The 24,576-nt window shown below is 32.0% G+C and overlaps 3 protein-coding genes across 3 annotated transcripts; 1 reads left to right on the forward strand and 2 right to left on the reverse strand.

Annotated features, from left to right (window-relative positions):
* Positions 1-1,482: 1,482 nt before the first annotated feature.
* LOC111417957 (thioredoxin-2-like) lies at positions 1,483-2,339 on the reverse strand. The gene is made up of 2 exons (XM_023050389.2): positions 2,214-2,339; positions 1,483-2,052 (listed from the first exon to the last, which is right to left on the reverse strand). The coding sequence occupies exons 1-2, from the start codon at positions 2,235-2,237 to the stop codon at positions 1,759-1,761; spliced, it is 318 nt and encodes a 105-aa protein (XP_022906157.1). The 5' UTR covers positions 2,238-2,339; the 3' UTR covers positions 1,483-1,758.
* A 4,299-nt stretch (positions 2,340-6,638) lies between these two features.
* Positions 6,639-7,459, reverse strand: LOC111417951 (transmembrane emp24 domain-containing protein 2-like). The gene is made up of 2 exons (XM_023050385.2): positions 7,245-7,459; positions 6,639-7,192 (listed from the first exon to the last, which is right to left on the reverse strand). The coding sequence occupies exons 1-2, from the start codon at positions 7,375-7,377 to the stop codon at positions 6,717-6,719; spliced, it is 609 nt and encodes a 202-aa protein (XP_022906153.1). The 5' UTR covers positions 7,378-7,459; the 3' UTR covers positions 6,639-6,716.
* Positions 7,460-18,565: 11,106 nt separating this feature from the next.
* LOC111423220 (zinc finger BED domain-containing protein 5-like) lies at positions 18,566-22,987 on the forward strand. The gene is made up of 3 exons (XM_071200927.1): positions 18,566-18,989; positions 20,687-21,175; positions 22,965-22,987. The coding sequence occupies exons 1-3, from the start codon at positions 18,566-18,568 to the stop codon at positions 22,985-22,987; spliced, it is 936 nt and encodes a 311-aa protein (XP_071057028.1).
* The last annotated feature ends 1,589 nt before the right edge of the window (positions 22,988-24,576 follow it).

The raw sequence follows: 24,576 nt of genomic DNA on the forward strand, positions 1-24,576 counted from the left end.
CGAGTTAAGATGAGATTTATACACCAAATTGAAGCTAAACGTGTACATTTTAATATTAATAAAGAATATTTTAGTATAAAAAACGAAATTTTTGAAAAATTGCAAAAGTCGAAATTGACGTTGATTTAACCCAACTTTTCAAGGAAGAAATTTCAATTAAACATCTTTTCTTAATTTTTGCGAGTTAAGATGAGATTTATACACCAAATTGAAGCTAAAAGTGTACATTTTAATATTAATAAACAAAATTTGAGTTTAAAAAAGAAATTTTTGAGAAATTGCAAAAATCGAAATTGACGTTGATTTAACCCAACTTTTAAAGGAAGAAATTTCAATTAATCATATTTGCTTAATTTTTGCGAATTAAGATGAGATTTATACACCAAATTGAAGCTAAAAGTGTACATTTTAATATTAATAAAGAATATTTGAGTTTAAAAAAGAAATTTTTGAGAAATTGCAAAAATCGAAATCGACGTTGATTTAACCCAACTTTTAAAGGAAGATATTTCAATTTATCATCTTTGCTTAATTTTTGCGAGTTAAGATGAGATTTATACACCAAATTGAAGCTAAACGTGTACATTTTAATATTAATAAAGAATATTTTAGTATAAAAAACGAAATTTTTGAAAAATTGCAAAAGTCGAAATTGACGTTGATTTAACCCAACTTTTCAAGGAAGAAATTTCAATTAAACATCTTTTCTTAATTTTTGCGAGTTAAGATGAGATTTATACATCAAATTGAAGCTAAAAGTGTACATTTTAATATTAATAAACAAAATTTGAGTTTAAAAAAGAAATTTTTGAGAAATTGCAAAAATCGAAATTGACGTTGATTTAACCCAACTTTTAAAGGAAGAAATTTCAATTAATCATATTTGCTTAATTTTTGCGAATTAAGATGAGATTTATACACCAAATTGAAGCTAAAAGTGTACATTTTAATATTAATAAAGAATATTTGAGTTTAAATAAGAAATTTTTGAGAAATTGCAAAAATCGAAATTGACGTTGATTTAACACAACTTTTAAAGGAAGATATTTCAATTAATCATTTTTGCTTAATCTTATTGAATTATGATAAGATTTATACACCAAATTGAAGCTAAAAGTGTACATTTTGATATTAATAAAGAATATTTCAGTTTAAAAAAGGAAATTTTTGAAAAATTGTAATTGACGTTGTTTTAACCCAACTTTTAAAGCAAAAAATTTCAATTAAACATTTTTGCGAATTAAGATGAAATTTATACATCAAATTGACGCTAAAAGTGCACATTTTAATATTAATAAAGAATATTTGGATTTAACAAAGAAATTTTTGATAAAAGTTGTTATTTGTGTACCAAATCGAAGATAAAAATTATCTAACACGGATTAGTTTTATTTGTTCAAATTTATTTAAGTTGCACAATTTCTACATATTTAATTATTACAACAACGGAGTGAATTAAACACGAAAAAATACAACAACAAATTACAAATACAGCTTTATATTATATTAAGTATACAAATGGAATCTTAAGGCAACAGGACACCCGAAAAGAGCAACCAAACTTTATTTTATTAAGTTACCCATCCAGGAAATTTAACAAACTCCCAAAAAAAGATATTTTTAATATACATCATAATAAGAATAGAAAAGAAAATACATAATATTTAATTTTAAGTTTAATCATTAAAGCCAAAAGTAAAATAGATTGTGAAATATTTTTAGGCAATTCTTTTTTTAATTTTAACGTTTTTTACTTCTCTATTTGAACTCGACAATCATCTGTTTGAGTTTATCATAATTAGCCCCGCTAAATTGTTGCACAACTTTCTTGCTTTTGATAAAAATAAAAGTGGGCATCGACGTGATGTTATATTCCATCGCGATATCCTCACATTCATCAACGTCCACTTTCAATACGAGAATATTGCTGTTCTCCTTCGCTAATTCCTCCAATTTTGGTGCAATCATTTTGCACGGACCGCACCATGTCGCGAAGAAATCAACGACTACCAAAGAATCTCCAGCGTCAGTTAATTTTGTTGAAAAATCGTCCTAAAAAAACAATTTATTAAAAAAAAAATCCTTTCACATAACCTTCAAATACAAATTAATGACAAATGACAGCCATCACCTAACCACACCTCGACACACATTTTTTTCAAATTTTTTAATTCATTACCAATTTATTAAGATAAATAAGATAATAACCCTACCTTGTCTTTAATGTGAACAGCCATTATATTGGTGTTTTAACGTTGAAATTCGATAGGATTATTCAAAAATTACGCGTGAATAACACGAAATCGTTTTGATGAATGAATGCAAATGGCGTCCGCGTCAAGCCGGTAATGAAACTGTCATTTTTATCCAATCGATTGGATCTTTTCACCCCCACCAAAACTAAAACCCGGTTTTTACCGCTTTGAGGTCATTTCCAGATATATTAAATACCCCCTCTTTATCATACTAAACGGGTTAAAATGAGACGCAAAAAAGAATTGATTTGTATTTCCTTGAAATTCAGGAAAATTACGAGTTAATAATGAATCCTAATAGATGGAGCTGTTGTAGTTTGTGCTAGTTCTGTCATTTTTATACTTAGACAATGATTAATTATGGATGACTCATTAATAATTAATGATCGCGTTTAATTTTCTTAAAAGAAATTGTTAGCTTCAAATAGATTTCCTAGGAGAATAATTTTGGGTTTTGTAATCACTTTTGAGGGATTGCATCATTTGTGGCGCTTAAGATGGGATTAATTAAGCGATAAGATGTTGATAAAGCATAAAAATAAACTATGGCTTATCATGATTGATTAAAAAACTTCGTTATGAAATAAAAATGAAGAAAATTAATTTGGGAATTGTGTTTGTAGATGAAGAGAATGAGAAATGTATAAAAAAACTTATTTAACTGAATTAATTTCGTTTAGATGACGCATATTATAGTGCAGTCAATAGGGTTGCCTAACTTGTGTTATATTTTTCAATAAATTATAGTAACCTTAATTATGGAAAATAAGAAATGAATTTTTAGAACGATGTATAATTATGTATGGGTTGAATTATGAAAATGTGGAGGAAAAAGATATTGAGTTAAAACGAAGATTTTCGCATAAAATAAGAATGTCGAAAAAGGTGAAGATTTAAAAATTCGTGGAAGTGTTGCTTTTGGAAATAAAGAAATGAGATTTATTGCAAATTAAAGCTTAAAGTGCTCGCTTTAAAATGATGTATAATAATGTATCGGTTGAATTATTAAAATGTTGAGTTAAAACTAAGATTTTCGCTTAAAATAAAAATGTCGAAAAAGGTGAAAATTTAAAAATTCGTGGAAGAGTTGATTATGGAAATAAAGAAATGATACTTATCGCAAATTAAAGCTTAAAGTCTTCTCTTTAAAATGATGTATAATAATGTATGGGTTAAATTATGAAAATGTGGAGAAAATAAATGTTGAGTTAAAACTAAGATTTTCGCTTAACATAAGAATGTCGAAAAAGGTGAAAATTTAAAAATTCGTGGAAGCGTTGATTATGGAAACTAAGAAATGATACTTATCGCAAATTAAAGCTTAAAGTCTTCTCTTTAAAATGATGTATAATAATGTATGGGTTAAATCATGAAAGTGTGGGGAAAATAAATGTTTAGTGAAAACTAAGATTTTCGCTTAACATAAGAATGTCGAAAAAGGTGAAAATTTAAAAATTCGTGGAAGCGTTGATTATAAAAACTAAGAAATGAGTTTCGTGGCAAATTAAAGCTTAAAGTCTTCTCTTTAAAATGATGTATAATAATGTATGGATTAAATTATGAAAATGTGGAGAAAAAAAATGTTGAGTTAAAACTAATATTTTCGCTTAAAATAAAAATGTCGAAAAAGGTGAAAATTTAAAAAATCATGGAAGCGTTGATTATGGAAAGTAAGAAATGAGATTTATCGCAAATTAAAGCTTAAAGTCTTCTCTTTGAAATGATGTATAGTAATGTATGGGTTAAATTATGAAAATGTGGAGAAAAAAAGTGTTGAGTTAAAACTAAAATTTTCGCTCAAAATAAGAATGTCGAAAAAAGTGAAAATTTAAAAATTCGTGGAAGCGTTGATTATGGAAACTAAGAAATGAGATTTATTGCAAATTAAAGCTTAAAGTCTTCTCTTTAAAATGATGTATAATAATGTATGGATTAAATTATGAAAATGTGGAGAAAAAAAGTGTTGAGTTAAAACTAAGATTTTCGCTTAAAATAAAAATGTCGAAAAAGGCGAAAATTTAAAAAATCATGGAAGCGTTGATTATGGAAAGTAAGAAATGAGATTTATCGCAAATTAAAGCTTAAAGTCTTCTCTTTGAAATGATGTATAGTAATGTATGGGTTAAATTATGAAAATGTGGAGAAAAAAAGTGTTGAGTTAAAACTAAGATTTTCGCTTAAAATAAGAATGTCGAAAAAAGTGAAAATTTAAAAATTCGTGGAAGCGTTGATTATGGAAACTAAGAAATGAGATTTATTGCAAATTAAAGCTTAAAGTCTTCTCTTTAAAATGATGTATAATAATGTATGGGTTAAATTATGAAAATGTGGAGAAAATAAATGTTGAGTTAAAACTAAGATTTTCGCTTAAAATAAAAATGCCGAAAAAGGTGAATATTAAAAAATTCGTGGAAGCGTAGATTATGGAAACTAAGAAATGAGATTTATCGCAAATTAAAGCTTAAAGTCTTCTCTTTAAAATGGTGTATTATAATGTATGTGTTAAATTATGAAAATGTAGAGAAAATAAATGTTTAGTTAAAATTAAGATTTTCGCTTAAAATAAGAATGTCAAAAAGGTGAAAATTTAAAAATTCGTGGAAGCGTTGATTATGGAAATAAAGAAATGAGATTTATCGCAAATTAAAGCTTAAAGTCTTCTGTTTAAAATGATGTATAATAATGTATCGGTTGAATTATGAAAATGTGGAAAAAAAAGTGTTGAGTTAAAACTAAGATTTTCGCTTAAAATAAAAATGTCGAAAAAGGTGAAAATTAAAAAATTCGTGGAAGCGTAGATTATGGAAACTAAGAAATGAGTTTTATTGCAAATTAAAGCTTAATGTCTTCTCTTTAAAATGATGTATTATAATATAATGTATGGGTTGCATAATGAAAATGTGGAGAAAGAAAATATTGAGTTACAACTAAGATTTTCGCTTAAAATAAGAATGCCGAAAAAAGTGAAAATTTAAAAATTTTTGTGAGCGTTGATTATGGAAATAAAGAAGTGATACTTATCGCAAATTAAAGCTTAAAGTCTTCTCTTTAAAATGATGTATAATAATGTATGGGTTGAATTATGAAAATGTGGAGAAAAAAATGTTAAGTTAAAGCTAAGATTTTCGCTTGAAATAAAAATGTCGAAAAAGGTGAAAATAAAAAAAATCATGGAAGCGTAGATTATGGAAACTAAGAAATGAGTTTTATTGCAAATTAAAGCTTAAAATTTTCTCTTGAAAACGATGTATAGTAATAATAATAATAATGACTTTATTGCCCATACAAATACAAATATATAAAAGATAATATAATTACAATTAAAACATAAAGATAACTACAAAAGAAAAAAAATGGGCAAAAGGCGAAGTTCAGATCATCCATCCTGAGATGGATGATCTGTTCTTCCACTTGACCTGAGCTTCACTTATCAAAATAAAATTTTATGAGAATTTAAACAAAATAATTCCACCCGCTATACGTGCTCTACACCCTGACTTCGCAATAGATGGTTTCGATAATGACTTCTAAAAGTAACTAAGCTGCATAGGGACCAACCGGGAGACCGTTCCACATCTTTGATATCTGATATGAGAAAGATCTTTCATACAAAGTAGTTCTATGTATCGGAGGTGCAATCAAATTTTTATTTCGCAAATTGACAGTATGAGCATCTCTACGGAATTCGATCCTACTATATAAATAAAATGGTTTCTTAGATTCGATAATTCTTCGACAGAACATAGCGTATCTCAATTTTCGACGATACATGATACATGATTGCGCCTTCGCAAACCACACACGCGCATTTTGGACTCTTTGTATGAGAACTGATCTGCTACCGTACAGTTTCTTTAGATTAGCAAAAGCTATTCTAATGCATTTTCCTACATGCTGCTCAAATCAGAATCTAATATAAGTCCCAAGTCGCGAGCATTATCACATAACTCAATTGGCCTATTTCCCATAACCAAATTAAGTTCATTTTTAAGTTGCGTTGGGACTTGTGATCTTGCAAAAATAATAGCAACGGACTTGGTGGGATTTACAATTAAATAGTGATTCCTTGAGAATTTATCCAATGACTTCAGATCGTCATTAATTCTATTAGTTTCTTGTAGAGCATCATGAAGTGCAAAGCAGTGATATATCATCAGCATATTTATGTATGTTCATAATGTAGGGGTTAAATTATGAAAATGTGGAGAAAAAAAATTTAATTTAACATTTTCACTTAAGATAATTCAATTCCTATGATTAGATTTATTGTTAGGTTTTAAATTTTGAAGATATTAATTTTTATTATTAAAATAATTCATTTAAAACAAATTTTATCTAAAAAAAACTCTGATTTAACACAAATTAAAAATAAAAACATATTAATTAAAAAAAAATCGTTTTAGAATTTTTATTAATACAAAAACCACGAAATGATAAATAACTTTTACATTTAATTTTTTTTTAAACAACTCTTCTCACTTCAAAGAACCTCTTCAAATAATAAATTTGCCCCACAGTCATCCCCGCGATAATCAAAGCCTCAAAAAACGACCAAAGCACAACTCGAGAGTTCGTACTTTCATTAATAGCTCGATGAATCCGATCCCGAACTTGCATATATTCTTGTTCGTGTTTAACGCTAGCTAAAGACCCACTTAACTCTCGAATCATATCCTCTAATTTACTTGCAGATTCCCCGTCGGCTGATTTCTCCTCTTTGGGAGCTTCCCCAACCAACATATTAAACATAACCACCTTAGGGGTCATCGTGGACATCTTATTTGAGAAGCAATACGTGTAAACGCCAGGTTTGTCAGCCGAAAAGATGTATTTTCCTGAAGATTCCCTTTCGCCTTGGGTGATAACTTTGTTGTCTGGGCCAACGATGCGAAAATCGATGTCTAAGAACCCTCCTTCGGCGATTTCGAACGTTAAACCTAAACGAATAAGGTTAAATTTAAAGATATTAAATAATATTTTGTGGATTACTCATTTTTGTGCCGGCTTCAACTCGGTCGAAAAAACATTCTTCTGCGTGTGCATCTACGGTTATAAAATACGAATAAACCGGCGTTAACGTTGAAATTATTAAAAGGGTGAGATAAATTGAGATTTTGGGCATTTTGTTGGTAAATTAACGGCCACGTAACCTTCTTAACCCTACTTTCTTTGACGTTTATAAACACGTAGAAAATTGTGCCATCTATAATTTCTTTTAAAAAAAAATTTAGATCGGTAATAAAGATTGCATTCATTTAAAATTTTATTTATTGTAATAATATTTATTATTAATAACATTTACAATCATTTTAGTAACTAACGTTATTTAAACTAAGTCTATAATAATCAGTGAGAAATAAACAAGCTTACGGTGAAATATCAATATAAAGCGGATTTTTTAAGTTATATTTTTGAATTTATATCTTAAGAACAAATTGTGATATCAAAGAACGGTTTGTTACGTTAGATTTGTTGCTTAATTCTGTATATGTCAACAAAATTTAGTTTCTCCATTTTTAATAATTAGGGAGAAATAAATTTTTTAAAATAAGCTTACAACGAAACGTCAATTTGAGGCGAATTTTTAAGTTATCTTCATGAATCTATTTCTCACGAACTAATTGAGATATCAAAGAACGGTTTTGTACGTTAGATTAGCTGATTAATTCTGAATAAGTCAGCAAAGTTTAATTTCTCCATCTTTAGTAATTACGGAGAAATAAATTTTTTAAAATAAGCTTACAACGAAACGTCAATTTGAGGCGATTTTTTAGGTTATCTTTATGAATCTATATCTCAAAAACTATTTGAGAAATCAAAAAGCGGTTTTCTGCGTTGGATTTGCTGATTAATTCCGAATATGTCAACAAAATTTAGTTTCTCCACCTTTAATAATTAGAGCGAAATAAATGTTTTAAGATTAGCTTACAATGAAACGTCAATTTGAAGCGAATTTTTAGGTTATTTTTATGAATCTATTTCTCAAGAACTGATCGAGATATCAAAGAGCTGTTTTCTACGTTAGATTTGCTGATTAATTCTTAATAAGCCAACAAAATTTAGTTTCTCCATCTTTAATAATTAGAGAGAAATAAATTTTTTAAAATAAGCTTACAACGAAACGTCAATTTGTGGCAAATTTTTAGGTTATTTTTATGAATCTATATCTCAAAAACTAATCTAGATATCAAAGAGCGGTTTTCTGCGTTAGATTTGCTGATTAACTCTGAATAAGTCAGCAAAGTTCAGTTTCTCCATCTTTATTAATTAGGGAGAAATAAATTTTTTAAAATAAGCTTGCAACGAAACGTCAATTTGTAGCGGATTTTTTAGGTTATCTTTATGAATCTATTTCTCAAAAACTAATCGAGATATCAAAGAGCGGTTTTCTGCGTTAGATTTGCTGATTAATTCTGAATAAGTCAGCAAAGTTTAGTTTCTCCATCTTTATTAATTAGGGAGAAATAAATTTTTTAAAATAAGCTTGCAACGAAACGTCAATTTGAAGCGGATTTTTTAGGTTATCTTTATGAATCTATTTCTCAAGAACTAATCGAGATATCAAAGAGCGGTTTTCTGCGTTAGATTTGCTGATTAATTCTGAATAAGCCAGCAAAGTTTAAATTCTACATCTTTAATAAGTAGGGAGAAATAAATTTTTTAAAATAAGCTTACAACGAAACGCCAATTTGAAGCGGATTTTTTAGGTTATATTTATGACTTAATTTCTCAACAACGAATCGAGATATCAAAGAGTGGTTTTCTGCGTTAGATTTGCTGATTAATTCTGAATAAGTCACCAAAGTTTAGTTTCTCCATCTTTAATCATTAGGGAGAAATAAATTTTTTTAGATAAGCTTATAACGAAACGACAATTTGAAGCGGATTTTTTAGGTTATATTTATGAGTTAATTTCTCAAGAACGAATCGAGATATCAAAGTGCGGTTTTCTTCGTTAGATTTTCTGATTAATTCTGAATAAGTCACCAAAGTTTAGGTTCTCCATCTTTAATAATTAGAGACAAATAAATTTTTTAAAATAAGCTTACCACGAAACGTCAATTTGAGGCGAATTTTTAGATTATTTTTGTGAAACTATTTATCAAGAACTAATCGTGATATCAAAGAGCGGTTTTCTGCGTTAGATTTGCTGATTAATTCTGAATAAGCCAGCAAAGTTTAAATTTTACATCTTTAATAAGTAGGGAGAAATAAATCTTTTAAAATAAGCTTACCACGAAACATCAACTTGAAGCGATTTTTTAGGTTATCTTTATGAATCTATTTCTCAAGAACTAATCGAGATATCAAAAAGCCGTTTCATGCGTTAGATTTGCTGATTAATTCTGAATATATCAACAAAATTTCGTATTTTCATCTTTAATATCTCAGCTAACGTTCATTCAAGGAAGCTGTACATTGGCACGATTACTTTTCAGATGCTATCAAATGAATTATCATTTGGTGTATCAGAGTATTTTATGTATACAGGCTTGTCAAAAATTGAATTACCGTTTCTCCATATTCAATGCAAGAAAGTCGAAAATTTTAAATAGAACGCCCTATATTTTATTAGCCTATCAGATAGGGAATTTAATACTGCGTTGAAAGAAATGGAAATAAATAAATTAACAAGAACATGCACAGACCTTCTATTTACTTCTACAACACTTTAAATTAGGCGAAAGTCTTTCATTTCGAACGATTTAACCGTAATCAATAATTGATTAAACCGTTTCCACAATTCGCAAAAAGAACTATATCAGAAAATCAATAATTGAAGATAATTGAATCACATTGTGCTCTACATAATTGTGGCGATCAAATCACTCAAGTTACTCTCCTGATCGTCGGGTAGTATATTGTGTACAATGGGAAAACATTATGTAATACGTATACAGACATACATATTCATACAGGGTCCCACGTAAGCAGCAAAGTACATGAATGGCATTAAAGAGCTGAGATAAGCAGTTCTTCCTTAGACAAAAGTTGTAGCAAATTTACCACACTATAAACGGAAAACATTTTTATACATACAAAGTGTTCCATAATGACGTACCGAAATAAATCAGTTATTTTAATAGGAATAATATAGTTTTTATTGCATGCTCTGATTCTACACACAAAAATATGTTGACTTTGATAAGATATGTTAATACCTAGTGGTTTTAGTTTTTGAGTTATTTTAATTAGAAACTTATTCTAGCAATTAACACTGTGTCCTTTAAATTTGAATTTATATAATATAAATTTTATTTATGAAATCATATCTCAAGAGCGAGTTGAGATATTAATATGGAATAAAATAAAAGGCAAGTTGAAGCAAATTTAATCAATATTTATTGTGATGAATATCATTATTTTGTTTTTACAAATTTAGGCGTGATCATTTTTTTTTAGTGCGTCTCTACGAATCAATGTAAAGGTTATTTATATAGAAATTTTAATAAAACATATCTCAAAAAGTAAATGAGATATCAAGTTGAAATAAACACCATTTTATCACAAATTTAATGTAGTTTCAACGTACAAAAAATAATTTCTTCGCTCCCATAATTTTAGGTGGTACGATTTTTTTAATTCGACCATGCGGGTGTTGAGGTTAAATTGATAAAAATTTTATTTGTGGTATCGTATCTCAAGAACGAGTTGAGATATTAATATGAAATAAAACGTATTTTGAAGCAAATTTAATCATTATTTATTATGATGAATATCATTATTTTGTTTTTACAAATTTAGACGTGATCATTTTTTTTAGTGCATCTCTACGAATCAATGTAAGGGTTATTTATATAGTAATTTTAATAAAAGCATATCTCAAAAAGTAAATGAGATATCAAGTTGAAATAAACACCATTTTATCACAAATTTAATGCAGTTTCAGTGCACAAAAAATAATTTCTTCGTTCCCATAATTGTGGGTGATACGATTTTTTTAATTCAACCATGCGGTTATTGAAGTTAAATTGATAAAAATTTTATTTGTGATATCGTATCTCAAAAACGAATTGAGGTATTAATATGAAATAAAAAGCATTTCGAAGCAAATTTAATCAATATTTATTGTGATGAATATCATTATTTTGTTTTTACAAATTTAGACGTGATCATTTTTTTTAGTGCATCTCTACGAGTCAATGTAAGGGTTATTTATATAGTAATTTTAATAAAAGCATATCTCAAAAAATAAATGAGATATCAAGTTGAAATAAACACCATTTTATCACAAATTTAATGCAGTTTCAGCACACAAAAAATAATTTCTTCGTTCCCATAATTGTGGGTGATACGATTTTTTTATTTTAACCATGTGGGTGTTGAGGTTAAATTGATAAAAATTTTATTTGTGGTATCGTATCTCAACAACGAATTGAGATATTAATATGATATAAAAAGCATTTTGAAGCAAATTTAGTCAATATTTATTGTGATGAATATCATTATTTTGTTTTTACAAATTTAGACGTGATGATTTTTTTTAGTGCATCTCTACGAATCAATGTAAGGGTTATTTATATAGTAATTTTAATAAAAGCATATCTCAAAAAGTAAATGAGATATCAAGTTGAAATAAACACCATTTGATCACAAATTTAATACAGTTTCAGCGCACCAAAAATAATTTCTTCGTTTCCATAATTTTAGGTGGTACGATTTTTTTAATTCAACCATGCGGGTGTTGAGGTTAAATTGATGAAAATTTTATTTGTGATATCGTATCTCAAAAACGAATTGAGATATTTATATGAAATAAAAAGCATTTCGAAGCAAATTTAATTAATATTTATTGTGATGAATATCATTATTTTGTTTTTACAAATTTAGACGTGATCATTTTTTTTAGTGCAACTCTACGAGTCAATGTAAGGGTTATTTATATAGTAATTTTAATAAAAGCATATCTCAAAAAGTAAATGAGATATCAAGTTGAAATAAACACCATTTTATCACAAATTTAATGCAGTTTCAGCGCACAAAAAATAATTTCTTCGTTCCCATAATTTTGGATGATACGATTTTTTTAATTCAACCATGCGGTTATTGAAGTTAAATTGATAAAAATTTTATTTGTGATATCGTATCTCAAAAACGAATTGAGGTATTAATATGAAATAAAAAGCATTTTGAAGCAAATTTAATCAATATTTATTGTGATGAATATCATTATTTTGTTTTTGCAAATTTAGACGTGATCATTTTTTTTAGTGCATCTCTACGAGTCAATGTAAGGGTTATTTATATAGTAATTTTAATAAAAGCATATCTCAAAAAGTAAATGAGATATCAAGTTGAAATAAACACCATTTTATTACAAATTTAATGCAGTTTCAGCACACAAAAAATAATTTCTTCGTTCCCATAATTGTGGGTGATACGATTTTTTTAATTTAACCATGTGGGTGTTGAAGTTAAATTGATAAAAATTTTATTTGTGGTATTGTATCTCAAAAACAAATTGAGATATTAATATGATATAAAAAGCATTTTGAAGCAAATTTAATCAACATTTATTGTGATGAATATCATTATTTTGTTTTTACAAATTGAGACGTGATCATTTTTTTAGTGCATCTCTATGAATCAATGAAAGGGTTATTTATATAGTAATTTTAATAAAAGTATATCTCAAAAAGTAAATGAGATATCAAGTTGAAATAAACACCATTTTATCACAAATTTAATGCAGTTTCAGCGCACAAAAAATAATTTCTTCGTTCCCATAATTGTGGGTGATACGATTTTTTTATGTTAACCATGTGGGTGTTGAGGTTAAATTGATAAAAATTTTATTTGTGGTATTGTATCTCAAAAACAAATTGAGATATTAATATGATATAAAAAGCATTTTGAAGCAAATTTAGTCAATATTTATTGTGATGAATATCATTATTTTGTTTTTACAAGTTTAGACGTGATCATTTTTTTTAGTGCGTCTCTACGAGTCAATGTAAGGGTTATTTATATAGTAATTTTAATAAAAGCATATCTCAAAAAGTAAATGAGATATCAAGTTGAAATAAACACCATTTTATCACAAATTTAATGTAGTTTCAACCTACAAAAAATAATTTCTTCGTTCCCATAATTGTGGGTGATACGATTTTTTTAATTTAACCATGCGGGCGTTGAAGTTAAATTGATAAAAATTTTATTTATACATATCTCAAGAACGAGTTGAGATATTAATATGAAGTAAAAAGCATTTTAAAGGAAATTTAACCAACATTTCTAATCTTAACCAAGCTTCTTATCTCGCAACTTTCAGGATCCAGTTGTAAAATACATAAACCTTCTTGTACTCCTTCAAAATAAGTTTTAATTCTATCATTTTCGAATCATCTAACGCACAACTTACATCTGCCGCTGCTGTGTGTGATAGGTTCCCAAACAAGGGCAATTCCACCGTGAGCGGTTTTTGGCTGATACACAACATAATCACCACATCTTTTCGTGTTGAGACATCCGCGTCGTACCAGTTCATGTTATAAATTGCTTCTGGTATATTACTTGCCTATATATGTATATATATATTTATGTACACCAAACTCTTTTTTTACACGGTCTTTTTTAACACGGTTCACCAATACATTTTTTTATACGAATTTTTTGTTATAGCACGAATCCCAAAAAAAAATTTTTAATTCTAATTTTGATGGCGTCTTACAGAAAGTTATGTATACAGTAACAAAATACAATGGGGGAATACCGTGGTCAGAAGTCAGATACCAGAATTTTATGATCACTTTTTTTCTTTATCTCGTTGTGCTTCAACTTGAACACAGGATTTCGTTATTCAGTACTTATTTAGTGTTAAGAGTGGTCAGTTTGTGAGACGTAATAAATAACCTCGATAAAGTTCTAAAAGTGGATGTTTAAATTAAAGTTTTTTTAATTCGATGGTGAAATTTCCAGTGTATTATTTGTAATGATGATAATTCTTTGCTACTAAAAAAGATTATATGTATTGTGTTATATTGTCGCTTTAGAATAATTCTACAGGGTGTTCCGGTGACTCGGGGCATAAAATTAACCTCATATAGTAGAGCAAAAATGATGACGATTCGTGAAAAAAAATTATTATAAAAGTCTTCAAATGGCCAAGATATGGGCCATCAAAGTTCAGAAATTTTAACACATTTTTCTAAATATTTTCAATACCATTTATGGTAGAGCGTTGAAATTTGGTAGAGGGTAAACAAATATCAAGCAAAATCATTGAACCAATTTTGACTTTGATCGGGCGGCGGCAACCATGCTATACAGCCTGTCCCTAAAATTTGTTTGCTCAGAACTTTTTTGTTCGCTCGTAACCCTACATTTATTTTTGTACCTTTTAATAGAAAATTTATTTTAGAAACTTTTATCACTCTTTGAAAATTTTGATAACATTGACTGTTTTCGAGTTATACGCGAAAATATTAAGCTTCGATTTCAATCGTAACAAACAAAAAAAGGAAACATATTCCGCAAGATCTGAGTTGGCGATGACAATTGAAAAACGAACTGAGCTAATAACCATTATTTGCATAAATTTCTAAGTGCAGATTTAGTTAAATCCAGCGTTAATTTATTTTAGTTGAATAAAAGAATGTAATTTCCAAAACGATAAATTTAATTTTGACAGTAACAACAAACAAGAACATAACAAAAATTCTAACAAAAATGTTAACCCTACATTTATTTTTGTACTTTTTAATAGAAAATTTATTTTAGAAACTTTTATCACTCTTTGAAAATTTTGATAACATTGACTGTTTTCGAGTTATACGCGAAAATATTAAGCTTCGATTTCAATGGTAACACTAAAAAAACGAAGTCTTCGAAAAAGTCAAGGTTAGCCATGGCAATTAAAAAAAACAACTTGCTGTCAACTTGCTTACGTCGTTTAAACACAAACGATAGTTCTGTTAGTTAGTTATTATTAATTTTAAGTGTTCAAAATGGAGAGTTACACATTTAGTGAACAAACTGACATGATTTTGACATTAGGGCAATGTCAATGCATATTGCAGTCGCAGTGGGCAATTGACCAGTCTGCGCATTTGGCATATTGCCAAATAATGCAGCACAAAATCCAAATTGATGATCAGTTTTTAGAAAAAGTACTTTTTACAGATGAATCCACTTTTTCTAAAGATGGAATCATCACTTTGAGAAATTTACATAGTTGGGCAGACGAAAATCCAAGATTTAAGAAAACTTGGAAATCACAATGGAGATTTTCTCATAACGTTTGGGCTGGCATTGTGGGCGATGTAATTATTAGACCCGTTTTCTTATCATCAAGGCTGGATGGACATTATTATTATTATTATTGCTGCCGGGCTGAGGAGGGCGGCCCCTCTCGTTACCGCGACCTATAAGATCTATTGTAACTTTAGCCCTCCAAAGGTTTAGGGCAAATGTAGGTCCTTAATGAACCTTAGTATTGTCCTGAGGTCTTGAACCTTTATGTCGGTAGGTAACAGGGGAGTTTTACCGAAGACGTTGTGCCTTAGACGGCCTCTGGCGACGCAATTGCACAGTATATGTTCAGCAGTTTCTGACTCGCCGTTGCATAGTCGACAAGTTTGATCCTCAGCTTGTCCAATGTGGAAGAGGTGGCATTTTAGGGGCACATGGCCGGTTAGGTAGCCTGAGAGCGTTTTTAGATCCCCTTTGCTGAGGCATAAAACCTCTTTGGTTTTGTTTTGCGACGGAGTTATCATACTCTTCGCTTGTCTGTGACCTGGAAGTTCTTTCCAGCGTAAGGCTATCTTTGAAGCCTCCCAGTTGTTGATTATTTGTTTTAGGTGGCTTTTTTGTAGTCCACATCCAGGTTGGGGTCCAATGAAGGGCGTGTTTGCTGCCTCTTTGGCCAGCTTGTCGGCCTTCTCATTGCCCTCAATGTTGCTGTGACCTGGAACCCACCATAGGGTAACATCATTGCCCCTAGCGAGTTCTCTCAGGTTGTTGGTGCACTCTCTGATCAGTGCGGAGCCACACGTGTAGGCCTGAATTGCCTTTAAGGCGGCCCGACTGTCTGTGAAAATGTTTATGGATGCACCTTTTTGTCCCTTCTGTAGGTTCAAAGCGGTGCAGAAGTTTATAGCAAGAACATCTGCTTGGAAAATTGTTAAGTCCGAGCTGAGGGGCAATTTGATGTGGCTATTTGGTCCACTGATGCCCATGCCTACTCCAGATCTTACTGTCTTTGAAGCATCGGTGTACCAGGCTAGGGCTCCTCTTTTTAGTTGAGGCCCTCCTTTCGCCCAATCATCCCTGCTACTAAATATGACCTTATACGGTTGGTTGAAATTGTATTCCGTCGGTATAAGGTCCGTTTTAATTTCAATCAGGTGATTTAGACATGGGTCTTTGAGGATCTCGAGGTGTCCTCTGAGATTACCCTGCATCAACTTGAGTGAAAAAACTGTTTTCAGTGATAAGGCACTTAAGGCTGCCTCCTTTTGTATATATATGTGGAGCGATGTGAGACCGAGTAGGGCTTCCAAAGCAGCCGTCGGACAGGATCTCATTGCACCCATTATGTTAAGACTGGATTTGTGCCAGCTGTTGTTGAGCTGTCTTATGTTTTGTTTTTGGCCACCAAACCAATGAGGCGTAGGCGATCATGGGTCTGATTATTGCTACGTAGGCCCAATGAGCCATTCGTGGTTTGAGACCCCAGTTCCTTCCTAGGAGCCTGCGGCAGATCTGGTTTGCCATGATGGCCTTTTTCCTCACCTTATCTTAGTGTGAGTTCCAGTTTAGTTTACTGTCAAGTATTACCCCTAGGTATTTAGTTTCTGTTTTGAGGTTAATAGTTCTGCTTTCAATGGAGGGTGCTTTTATTTGTAGCTTCCTTCTCCGAGTGAAAGGGACTATTTCGATTTTATTGGGATTGATGCTGAGCCCATTGCTTCTGCACCAAGTACTGGTGAGTAGTAGGGCTTTCTGCATTAGCTGAGTTATGATTGAATCATATTTACCTCGGATTGTGATTACCAGGTCATCAGCATACCCTTGTATCTTAAATCCGTTTTTAGTTAGGGTGTTCATCAAGTCATCAACTACCAGGCACTATAATAGAGGTGATAGTGGATGGACATACATACAGGCGACATTTAGAGAAATTAGATGATTTTTGAGATGATGTTCTTTTAAACACAAGGCAAGCAATGTGGTATATGCATGATGGTGCTCCTGCGCATAACACACAGGCTGTCCAAGAATTTCTGAGGGAACGTTTTCCGGGACGGTGGATTGAACGAGGAGTAGGTGCACCCATAAGTTGGCCCCCCGATCGCCGGATCTTACACCTGTAGATTTTTATTTATGGGAACGCGTTAAATCGCTAGTTTACTGCGTTGAAATAACTTCACTTGATCAACTGAGGTTGCGAATTGTTGATTCATTTGATCAACTTCGAACTGAGATCAATGGTCTCCGCAGAGTGCGCTTTAATTTAAGACGGCGATATCAGGCAGTGTTTTTGAAGTGTATCTTGTTAATATTTTTATTAGAATTTTTGTTATGTTCTTGTTTGTTGTTACCGTGAAAATTAAATTTATCGTTTTGGAAATTACATTCTTTTATTCAACTAAAATAAACTAACGCTGGATTTAACTAAATCTGCACTTAGAAATTTATGCAAATAATGGTTATTAGCTCAGTTCGTTTTTCAATTGTCATCGCCAACTCAGATCTTGCGGAATATGTTTCTTTTTTTTGTTTGTTACGATTGAAATCAAAGCTTAACATTTTTGCGTATAACTCGAAAACGGTCAATGTTATCAAAATTTTCAAAGAGTCATAAAAGTTTCTAAAATAAATTTTCTATTAAAAAGTACAAAAATAAATGTAGGATTACGAGCGAACAAAAAAGTTCTGAGCAAACAAATTTTAGGGACAGCCTATATAGCATGGTTGTCGCCGCCCAATCAAAGTGAAAATTAGTTTAATGATTTTGCTTGATATTTGTTTACCCTGTACCAAATTTCAACGCTCTATCATAAATTGTATTGAAAATATTTAGAAAAATGTGTTAAAATTTCTGAACTTTGATGGCCCATATCTTGGCTATTTGAAGACTTTTATAATATTTTTTTTTCACGAATCGTCATCATTTTTGCTCTAGTATATGAGGTTAATTTTATGCCCCGAGTCACCGGAACACCCTGTATAAGCAATATTATTTTGGATTCTTTTTATAGCACCCTTATTGTTTAATAAAATGTCTAAACAACAAATTCCGAAGAGACAAGTTACAGTCAAAAAGAATATCTATTGATGGGAAACATATAAAAGAAAAAACACTTAGAATGTATAACCAACTTCAAGAATTGGAACCATCAACAAGCCTTCAGGCAACGAAGAAACTGGCATTTAATGCAAATGAGGGATGGCCGACAGGTTTTATAAAAAGACACGCATCTCACAATGTAAAAATAAAGGGAGAAGTAGCATCAGCAGACGAAAATGTTGCAAAAACCTTTCCGGATAAACTAGCAAAAATCGTTGAAGAGGGCGGTTATACTCCAGAACAAATATTTAATGCCGACGAACCGGGATTGTTTTGGAAGAAAATGCCCGAAAGGACTTACATAGCAAAATCTGAAAAATCAGCTGGTTTTTTTAAAGAGGCCAAAGATCGAGTGACGTTCTTGTTATGTAGTAATGCATCTGGTGATAAAATGTTAAAGCCTTTGTTAATCAACAAATCTCTTATGCCACGAGCATTAGGAGGTAAGAACATTAAACAACTTCCAGTCCATTTCATGGCGAATAAAAAGGCATGGATGACGGCTGATCTGTTTACAAATTGGTTCAACAACTGCTTTGTTCCTGAAGTCCAGAAATATATGGAAGAAAAAGGTTTGGAATTCAAAATACTTTTGCTCGTTGATAATGCTCCCAGCCACCCAGTGTTGGATTATCCAAATACTCAAGTGCTATTTTTACCTACCTCGCTGATTCAGCCATTCGATCAAGGCATTATAGCAATATTTAAAATGTACTATATAAAGAAACAAATTTGACTATTTTGGAAGCATGGAGAAAGTTTACGATTATGGATTGCATTACACTTGCTTCTGTTGTCATTAAACAATTGCGCCAATCAACCTTAAATGCTTGTTGGAAGAAAATATTGCCAGCATGCGTCAAAAGTAGAAGTTTTGTAGTAGAAAAATTAGCTGTGTGTTTTGAAATTATAACTCTATCAAATACAATTTGTGGCAACGGTTTTAACAACATTCAAACGGCTGATATTGATGAATTGATGCGAGAAAGCCCCTTGGATGAAGATGATTTGATCGAATTTGTGAAAATAAAGAAATCGATAATGACAAGGTAGAAGATGAAGTTCAGCTATTAACGGCTGATTTAATTCGCGATGGCTTGAAATTTGCTACAAGTATGGATCAACATTTTCTTACTAATGATTCTGACATGGAGCGTGCATTGAAATTTAAACGTAGTCTTAAGTTATGTGTAGCTGGATATCATCAATAAAATTAAGTTTCTGGAAGATAAAATAAATAGATTGTCAGTTCAATTATCTAAATCAGTGAAATTATTAAAACTTAAATCAATTAATAAGATCAGCAAAGCTGTATCCTGCCCGACAACAAGAGGGTGAATACTAGGGGCTTCGTTCAGCCAACTGTAACTCGACCATCATCAAGGCCGGACACTTCCTGTCAACGAAGGCCGCGCATCCTAGTCTTGGGCGACAGTCATGTGAGAAATGTGAGCGAAATTCTTGATGACGGTACTTTTAATAAATTCGAATTAATAACTTTTTGTAAGCTTAATGCGTTCTTTGTTCAAGTAATCGACGACATTGTCAAGCTAAGAGCAGACTTTAATAAGCGAGATTTTGTGGTTTTGATGGATAAAATTAAGACTATACGAGATCGCTGTAGCTTGGTCTGTATATCGGTTCCATATTAGCTTAATAAACCACAATATCATTGTCCGATCTATGACATAAATTGTGCCCGAACCTACTTTATTGATTCAAACTCAATTATTAAGCATATTGACAAAACTAGGCATGGGTTGCACATGACTAGTCAGGGTAAGCGTAATTTATTTTCCTACATCGCAGAGAGAATTGTCAAGCATTAACATAATTGTTAGTAAGAAGTAAGAACGTTATCAGTTGTATGAATATTGTTAATGTAATAATAGTGAAGAATATAAATATAATAAGTAACGGTGTTGAAGTTTAATTAATTTAACGAAGTATTAAACACTCGTGGAGTGGTGATGAAAAGGAACCCATTCCACTTTGCGTAATTTGTTTTGAAAACCTTACCAATGAAAGTATGCAACCATCGAACTTAAAGCGACATTTTGACCAAAGCACTTTAAATACAAAGATAAACCAATCGAATTTTTTAAACATAAACTCAAATATTTAAATCAATCTCAAAAAGTAATGAGAGGTTTAACAGAAGGTGGCAATCAAAAAATCCTAGAAACCTCTTTTAATTGCGAAATGCACCACACAGCGGAGACGATTGGCGAAACTTTAATCAAGCCGGCTGTCAAAATAATGGCAGAAGTAATGATAGGTGATAAAGCAAAACAAACTCTTGATCGTATACCCTTGTCAAATAATACAGTTCATCGACGAATAATTGATATGGCCAATAATGTGAAACAGATGTTATTCTCTGATATTTCTCAAAGTCGTTATTATGCATTACAAGTCGATGAGTCCAGTGATACCACAAATTTTGCAAATCTTATGGCGTTTGTTAGATACGAAAAGAACCAAGAAATTCATGACGACTTTTTATTTTGCCAGCCTTTATTAGGTCATACAACAGGAGAAGATATCTTTAACGTTATGAATAAATTTATGCAAGATAACAAAATTAGTTGGACTAAATGTGTTGGAATAAGTACAGATGGTGCAAAAAGTATGGTCGGCATTAATAAAGGATTCATTGCAAAAATTCGGAAGGTTGCACCAAATGTCAAGTCCACACATTGTTGCATTCACAGAGAGGCTTTGGCAACACGTAAGATGCCTGCTGATCTGCAAAAAATTCTTGATGAAAGCGTGAAAATCGTTAATTATATTAAAAGCCGACCTTTAAACGCAAGACTTTTTGCACAAATGTGTGAAAAAATGGGAAGCAGCCATACCAACTGCTTTTTCGTACTGACGTATTGAGAAACCAAAAAAACAGCAGCTAATAACCGACTTCACAACTACAAAAAAAAACAATAGAGACCATTAATAACGAACGAAATTCTTCATTTGAATTAAATCCGACAGTTGTGCTAGACATATCTACTGTTGATGCTGATGATAGCGCTTTTGGTCAAGTCCGTAATAAACGTGCACGTTTGTTATCAAGTAGCGATGAAGACTATTTAAGACGATTTATTGTTATGTTGGAGTTTTGACTGTACAGGGTGTCCCAATTTCGATGTCCACATAGGCTATCTCCGAAACTAAAAGAGATAGAAAAAAAGTAGCTTACATGTCATGATCTCGTTTTTCGAGAAAATGCTAATGCCGAAAACTCCGAATAGCTATCGTCTTTTGTTTTTACCCTATCGGCAAAAATTTTGCAAAAACGACAATCGCGAATATCTCACTTATTATCAAAGATGGAGTATTATAAATAAAACATTATATGGGCAACTTTTTACGAAGAATTCAGTGGTGTAGGTGGAATTTTTTTCCCATCTTTTATTTTCGAGATTTGAGACATAACTTTATTTTTTTAAATGGAAACCATAGTTGGCTATGACCTAAAATAATTTGTTATTTTCTTCTGATAACAAATATATATAGTTTGTGGGGTATATTTCTTATAGTTATTGAATAATTAATAAAAATTCATTTTGTTCTATCTAAAACTAATGTATGTATTTAAAAGTTAATGTTGCTAATGTATCAATTTTTTTTGTTCTTTCTAAAACTATTGTATGTATTTAAAACTTAATGTTGTTATGGTGATAACAATGCCACGATGGGAAACATTGGGTACGTTCAGCAGGTGTCAACAGTTGAATTAAATCAATCAGCTAGTTGTATGAGCTTTAATACAGCGGAACGAAATCGGCTGAACAAGCAATTGAGAATTAGCAGTTCAGCATAACCTAAAACTATGGCCAACAATAATATTTTTGAAAATTTTGTGTTATTAGATTAGATTTGAGATAATGGATGATGATGTTGATTTTAAGGCTCATTTCATTTTATACAGTTCTGCCAGTTTTCAAAATTAAAGGGGAGAAACAAAAAATATTAATCCTAACCTAGAATTTCACAACCGCTGACAAATTAAGCGCAGATTACTTACGCTGAGATATTTACTAAACTGCTGCGTAACAGCGCTGACTTAGCATATCGTTCAGCTGCGACTGCTAATATAGCAACTTAACAGTTGACACCGGCTGAACGTGCCCATTGTTTCCAATTATTGCCAAAGTTTGTAGTAGTATTTAAAAATTCACTGACAACTCTGGCATTATGTGCTGGTGCTCCGTCATATTGAAAATATATCATTTGAGACTTATTTAATGGCAAATTGTGGACCAAAAGCACAATGTGCTGCCTTGATATATTGAGGTATTACCTGAGTTTAAGTTTTTATGGTAGATACTATATGCCAACATTCTATTATCTAAAAGGGCACACCATCCAGAGCTGGGCATACTTAAAATACTTATATTTAAAATATGTATTTTAAGTATCAAAAGTATTTTGGGCTTAGTATTTTAAATACTCTGTAAAATTGGTACTTATATTTAGTATTTAAAATACTTCGACAATATATTTAGTATTATTTATTAATTAAGTTTATTGCTACCAAATCAGCAATACATTCCACAAACAATTAAATTTTTAGCAATACTACAATTACATATATCACAATACAATACAATACATTTTATTTCCCTCCCCATCTCCTCCCCGCATCTCCCTACGCTGCCTTGTCGCCACCACCTCCCTCATCCATTCTCTTCCCTCTGCCCCCTCCCCCAGCACCTGCTTCCAGCCGATCACCTCCTCTCTTAGCTCGTCACACTCCCTCAGTAGGTGCTCCAACGACTCCCACTCCCCCCCACATAGCCTACAACCCCTCTCCTCATGTCTCATCCAATACCTATTCGCTCTCTCCTCATTGCCGCATCTGAATCTTGCCATCATCCTCTTCCCCTCCTCATCCCCCTCCACCGACAGGTACTTCGGCAATCCCTCCGTTATTATTTCCTCGTACTTAGGGTTGTACCTGCTCTCCCTTATCTGCCCCCTTCTTTCTTGCCTCTGTACATCTCTATCCCTGCTCTCCAGCTCTTTCCACATCTCAATCCCTTCCCTCCTTCTATCATCTACCGCTTTCACTGAGTACCCCACCCTTCTGAAATATTCCTCCCTCCCTCGTTGCCCGTAACCCCCTTTCCCTGCCTTAATCTCTTTCCAGCACTCCCCCAAAATTTTACATTGAGACCTCCCTTCAACCTTCTCCTCAAAACGTACCGCCCTTTTACCCGCCTCCACTCTTAACTTATCAACCTTCACCTCTTCTCTGACTATGTACTCCGGCGTCTCTTTTGCCAACCCCAAAACCCATCTCCAATACCTAGCCTGTACGCCTTCCAACAGCCCTTGCTCTTTCCACCCCCAAAGCTCCGCCCCGTACATCATAACACTTCTAATCAAGCACTCGAATATCATCTTCCTTTTTCCCATATCCCTTCCAAATAATCTCTCTCCCCACCCCCAGACCTGCCCCATCACCTTATTCGCCTTCTTTGCCATTGCCCTCACATGCGCGCCTTCCTTGTTGTCCTCTCTAAATCTGTACCCCAAATATGTGTACTCCCTCACCTCCTCTATCTCCTTCCCTTCCCACCTCCAGTCTTCGCTCTTCCTTCTACCCCCTTTACAGAACTTCATAACCTTTGTCTTTCCTACATTCACCTCCAGAGCCTTCCCCCTAAAATAACTCTCCAAACTCCGCATCATCGCCTTCATCTCCTTCGCCTCTCTCGCCACTACCACCAAATCGTCCGCGTAAGCCAGTGAATGCACCTTCCTCCTCCCTACAACCACACCTCCCATCTGCCCACCGGTCAATCTGTCTTCCATGTCTGCGGTATACCAGGCAAACAGAGCGGGACTGAGTGGACATCCCTGCCTCAAACCCCTCGTTGTCCAGAACCTATCCGTCAACTCGTCCCCCACCTTTACCCTAGCTATCGTCTCTGCGTATATCTCCCTCACCCTGTTTATTGTCCCACCAGTAATCCCTCTCCTCCTCATCTCCTCCCATAACTTCCCTCTATTCACCTTATCAAA

The sequence above is a fragment of the Onthophagus taurus genome, unplaced genomic scaffold (genome assembly GCF_036711975.1).
Source record: "Onthophagus taurus isolate NC unplaced genomic scaffold, IU_Otau_3.0 ScKx7SY_15, whole genome shotgun sequence".
NCBI lineage: Eukaryota > Metazoa > Arthropoda > Insecta > Coleoptera > Scarabaeidae > Onthophagus > Onthophagus taurus.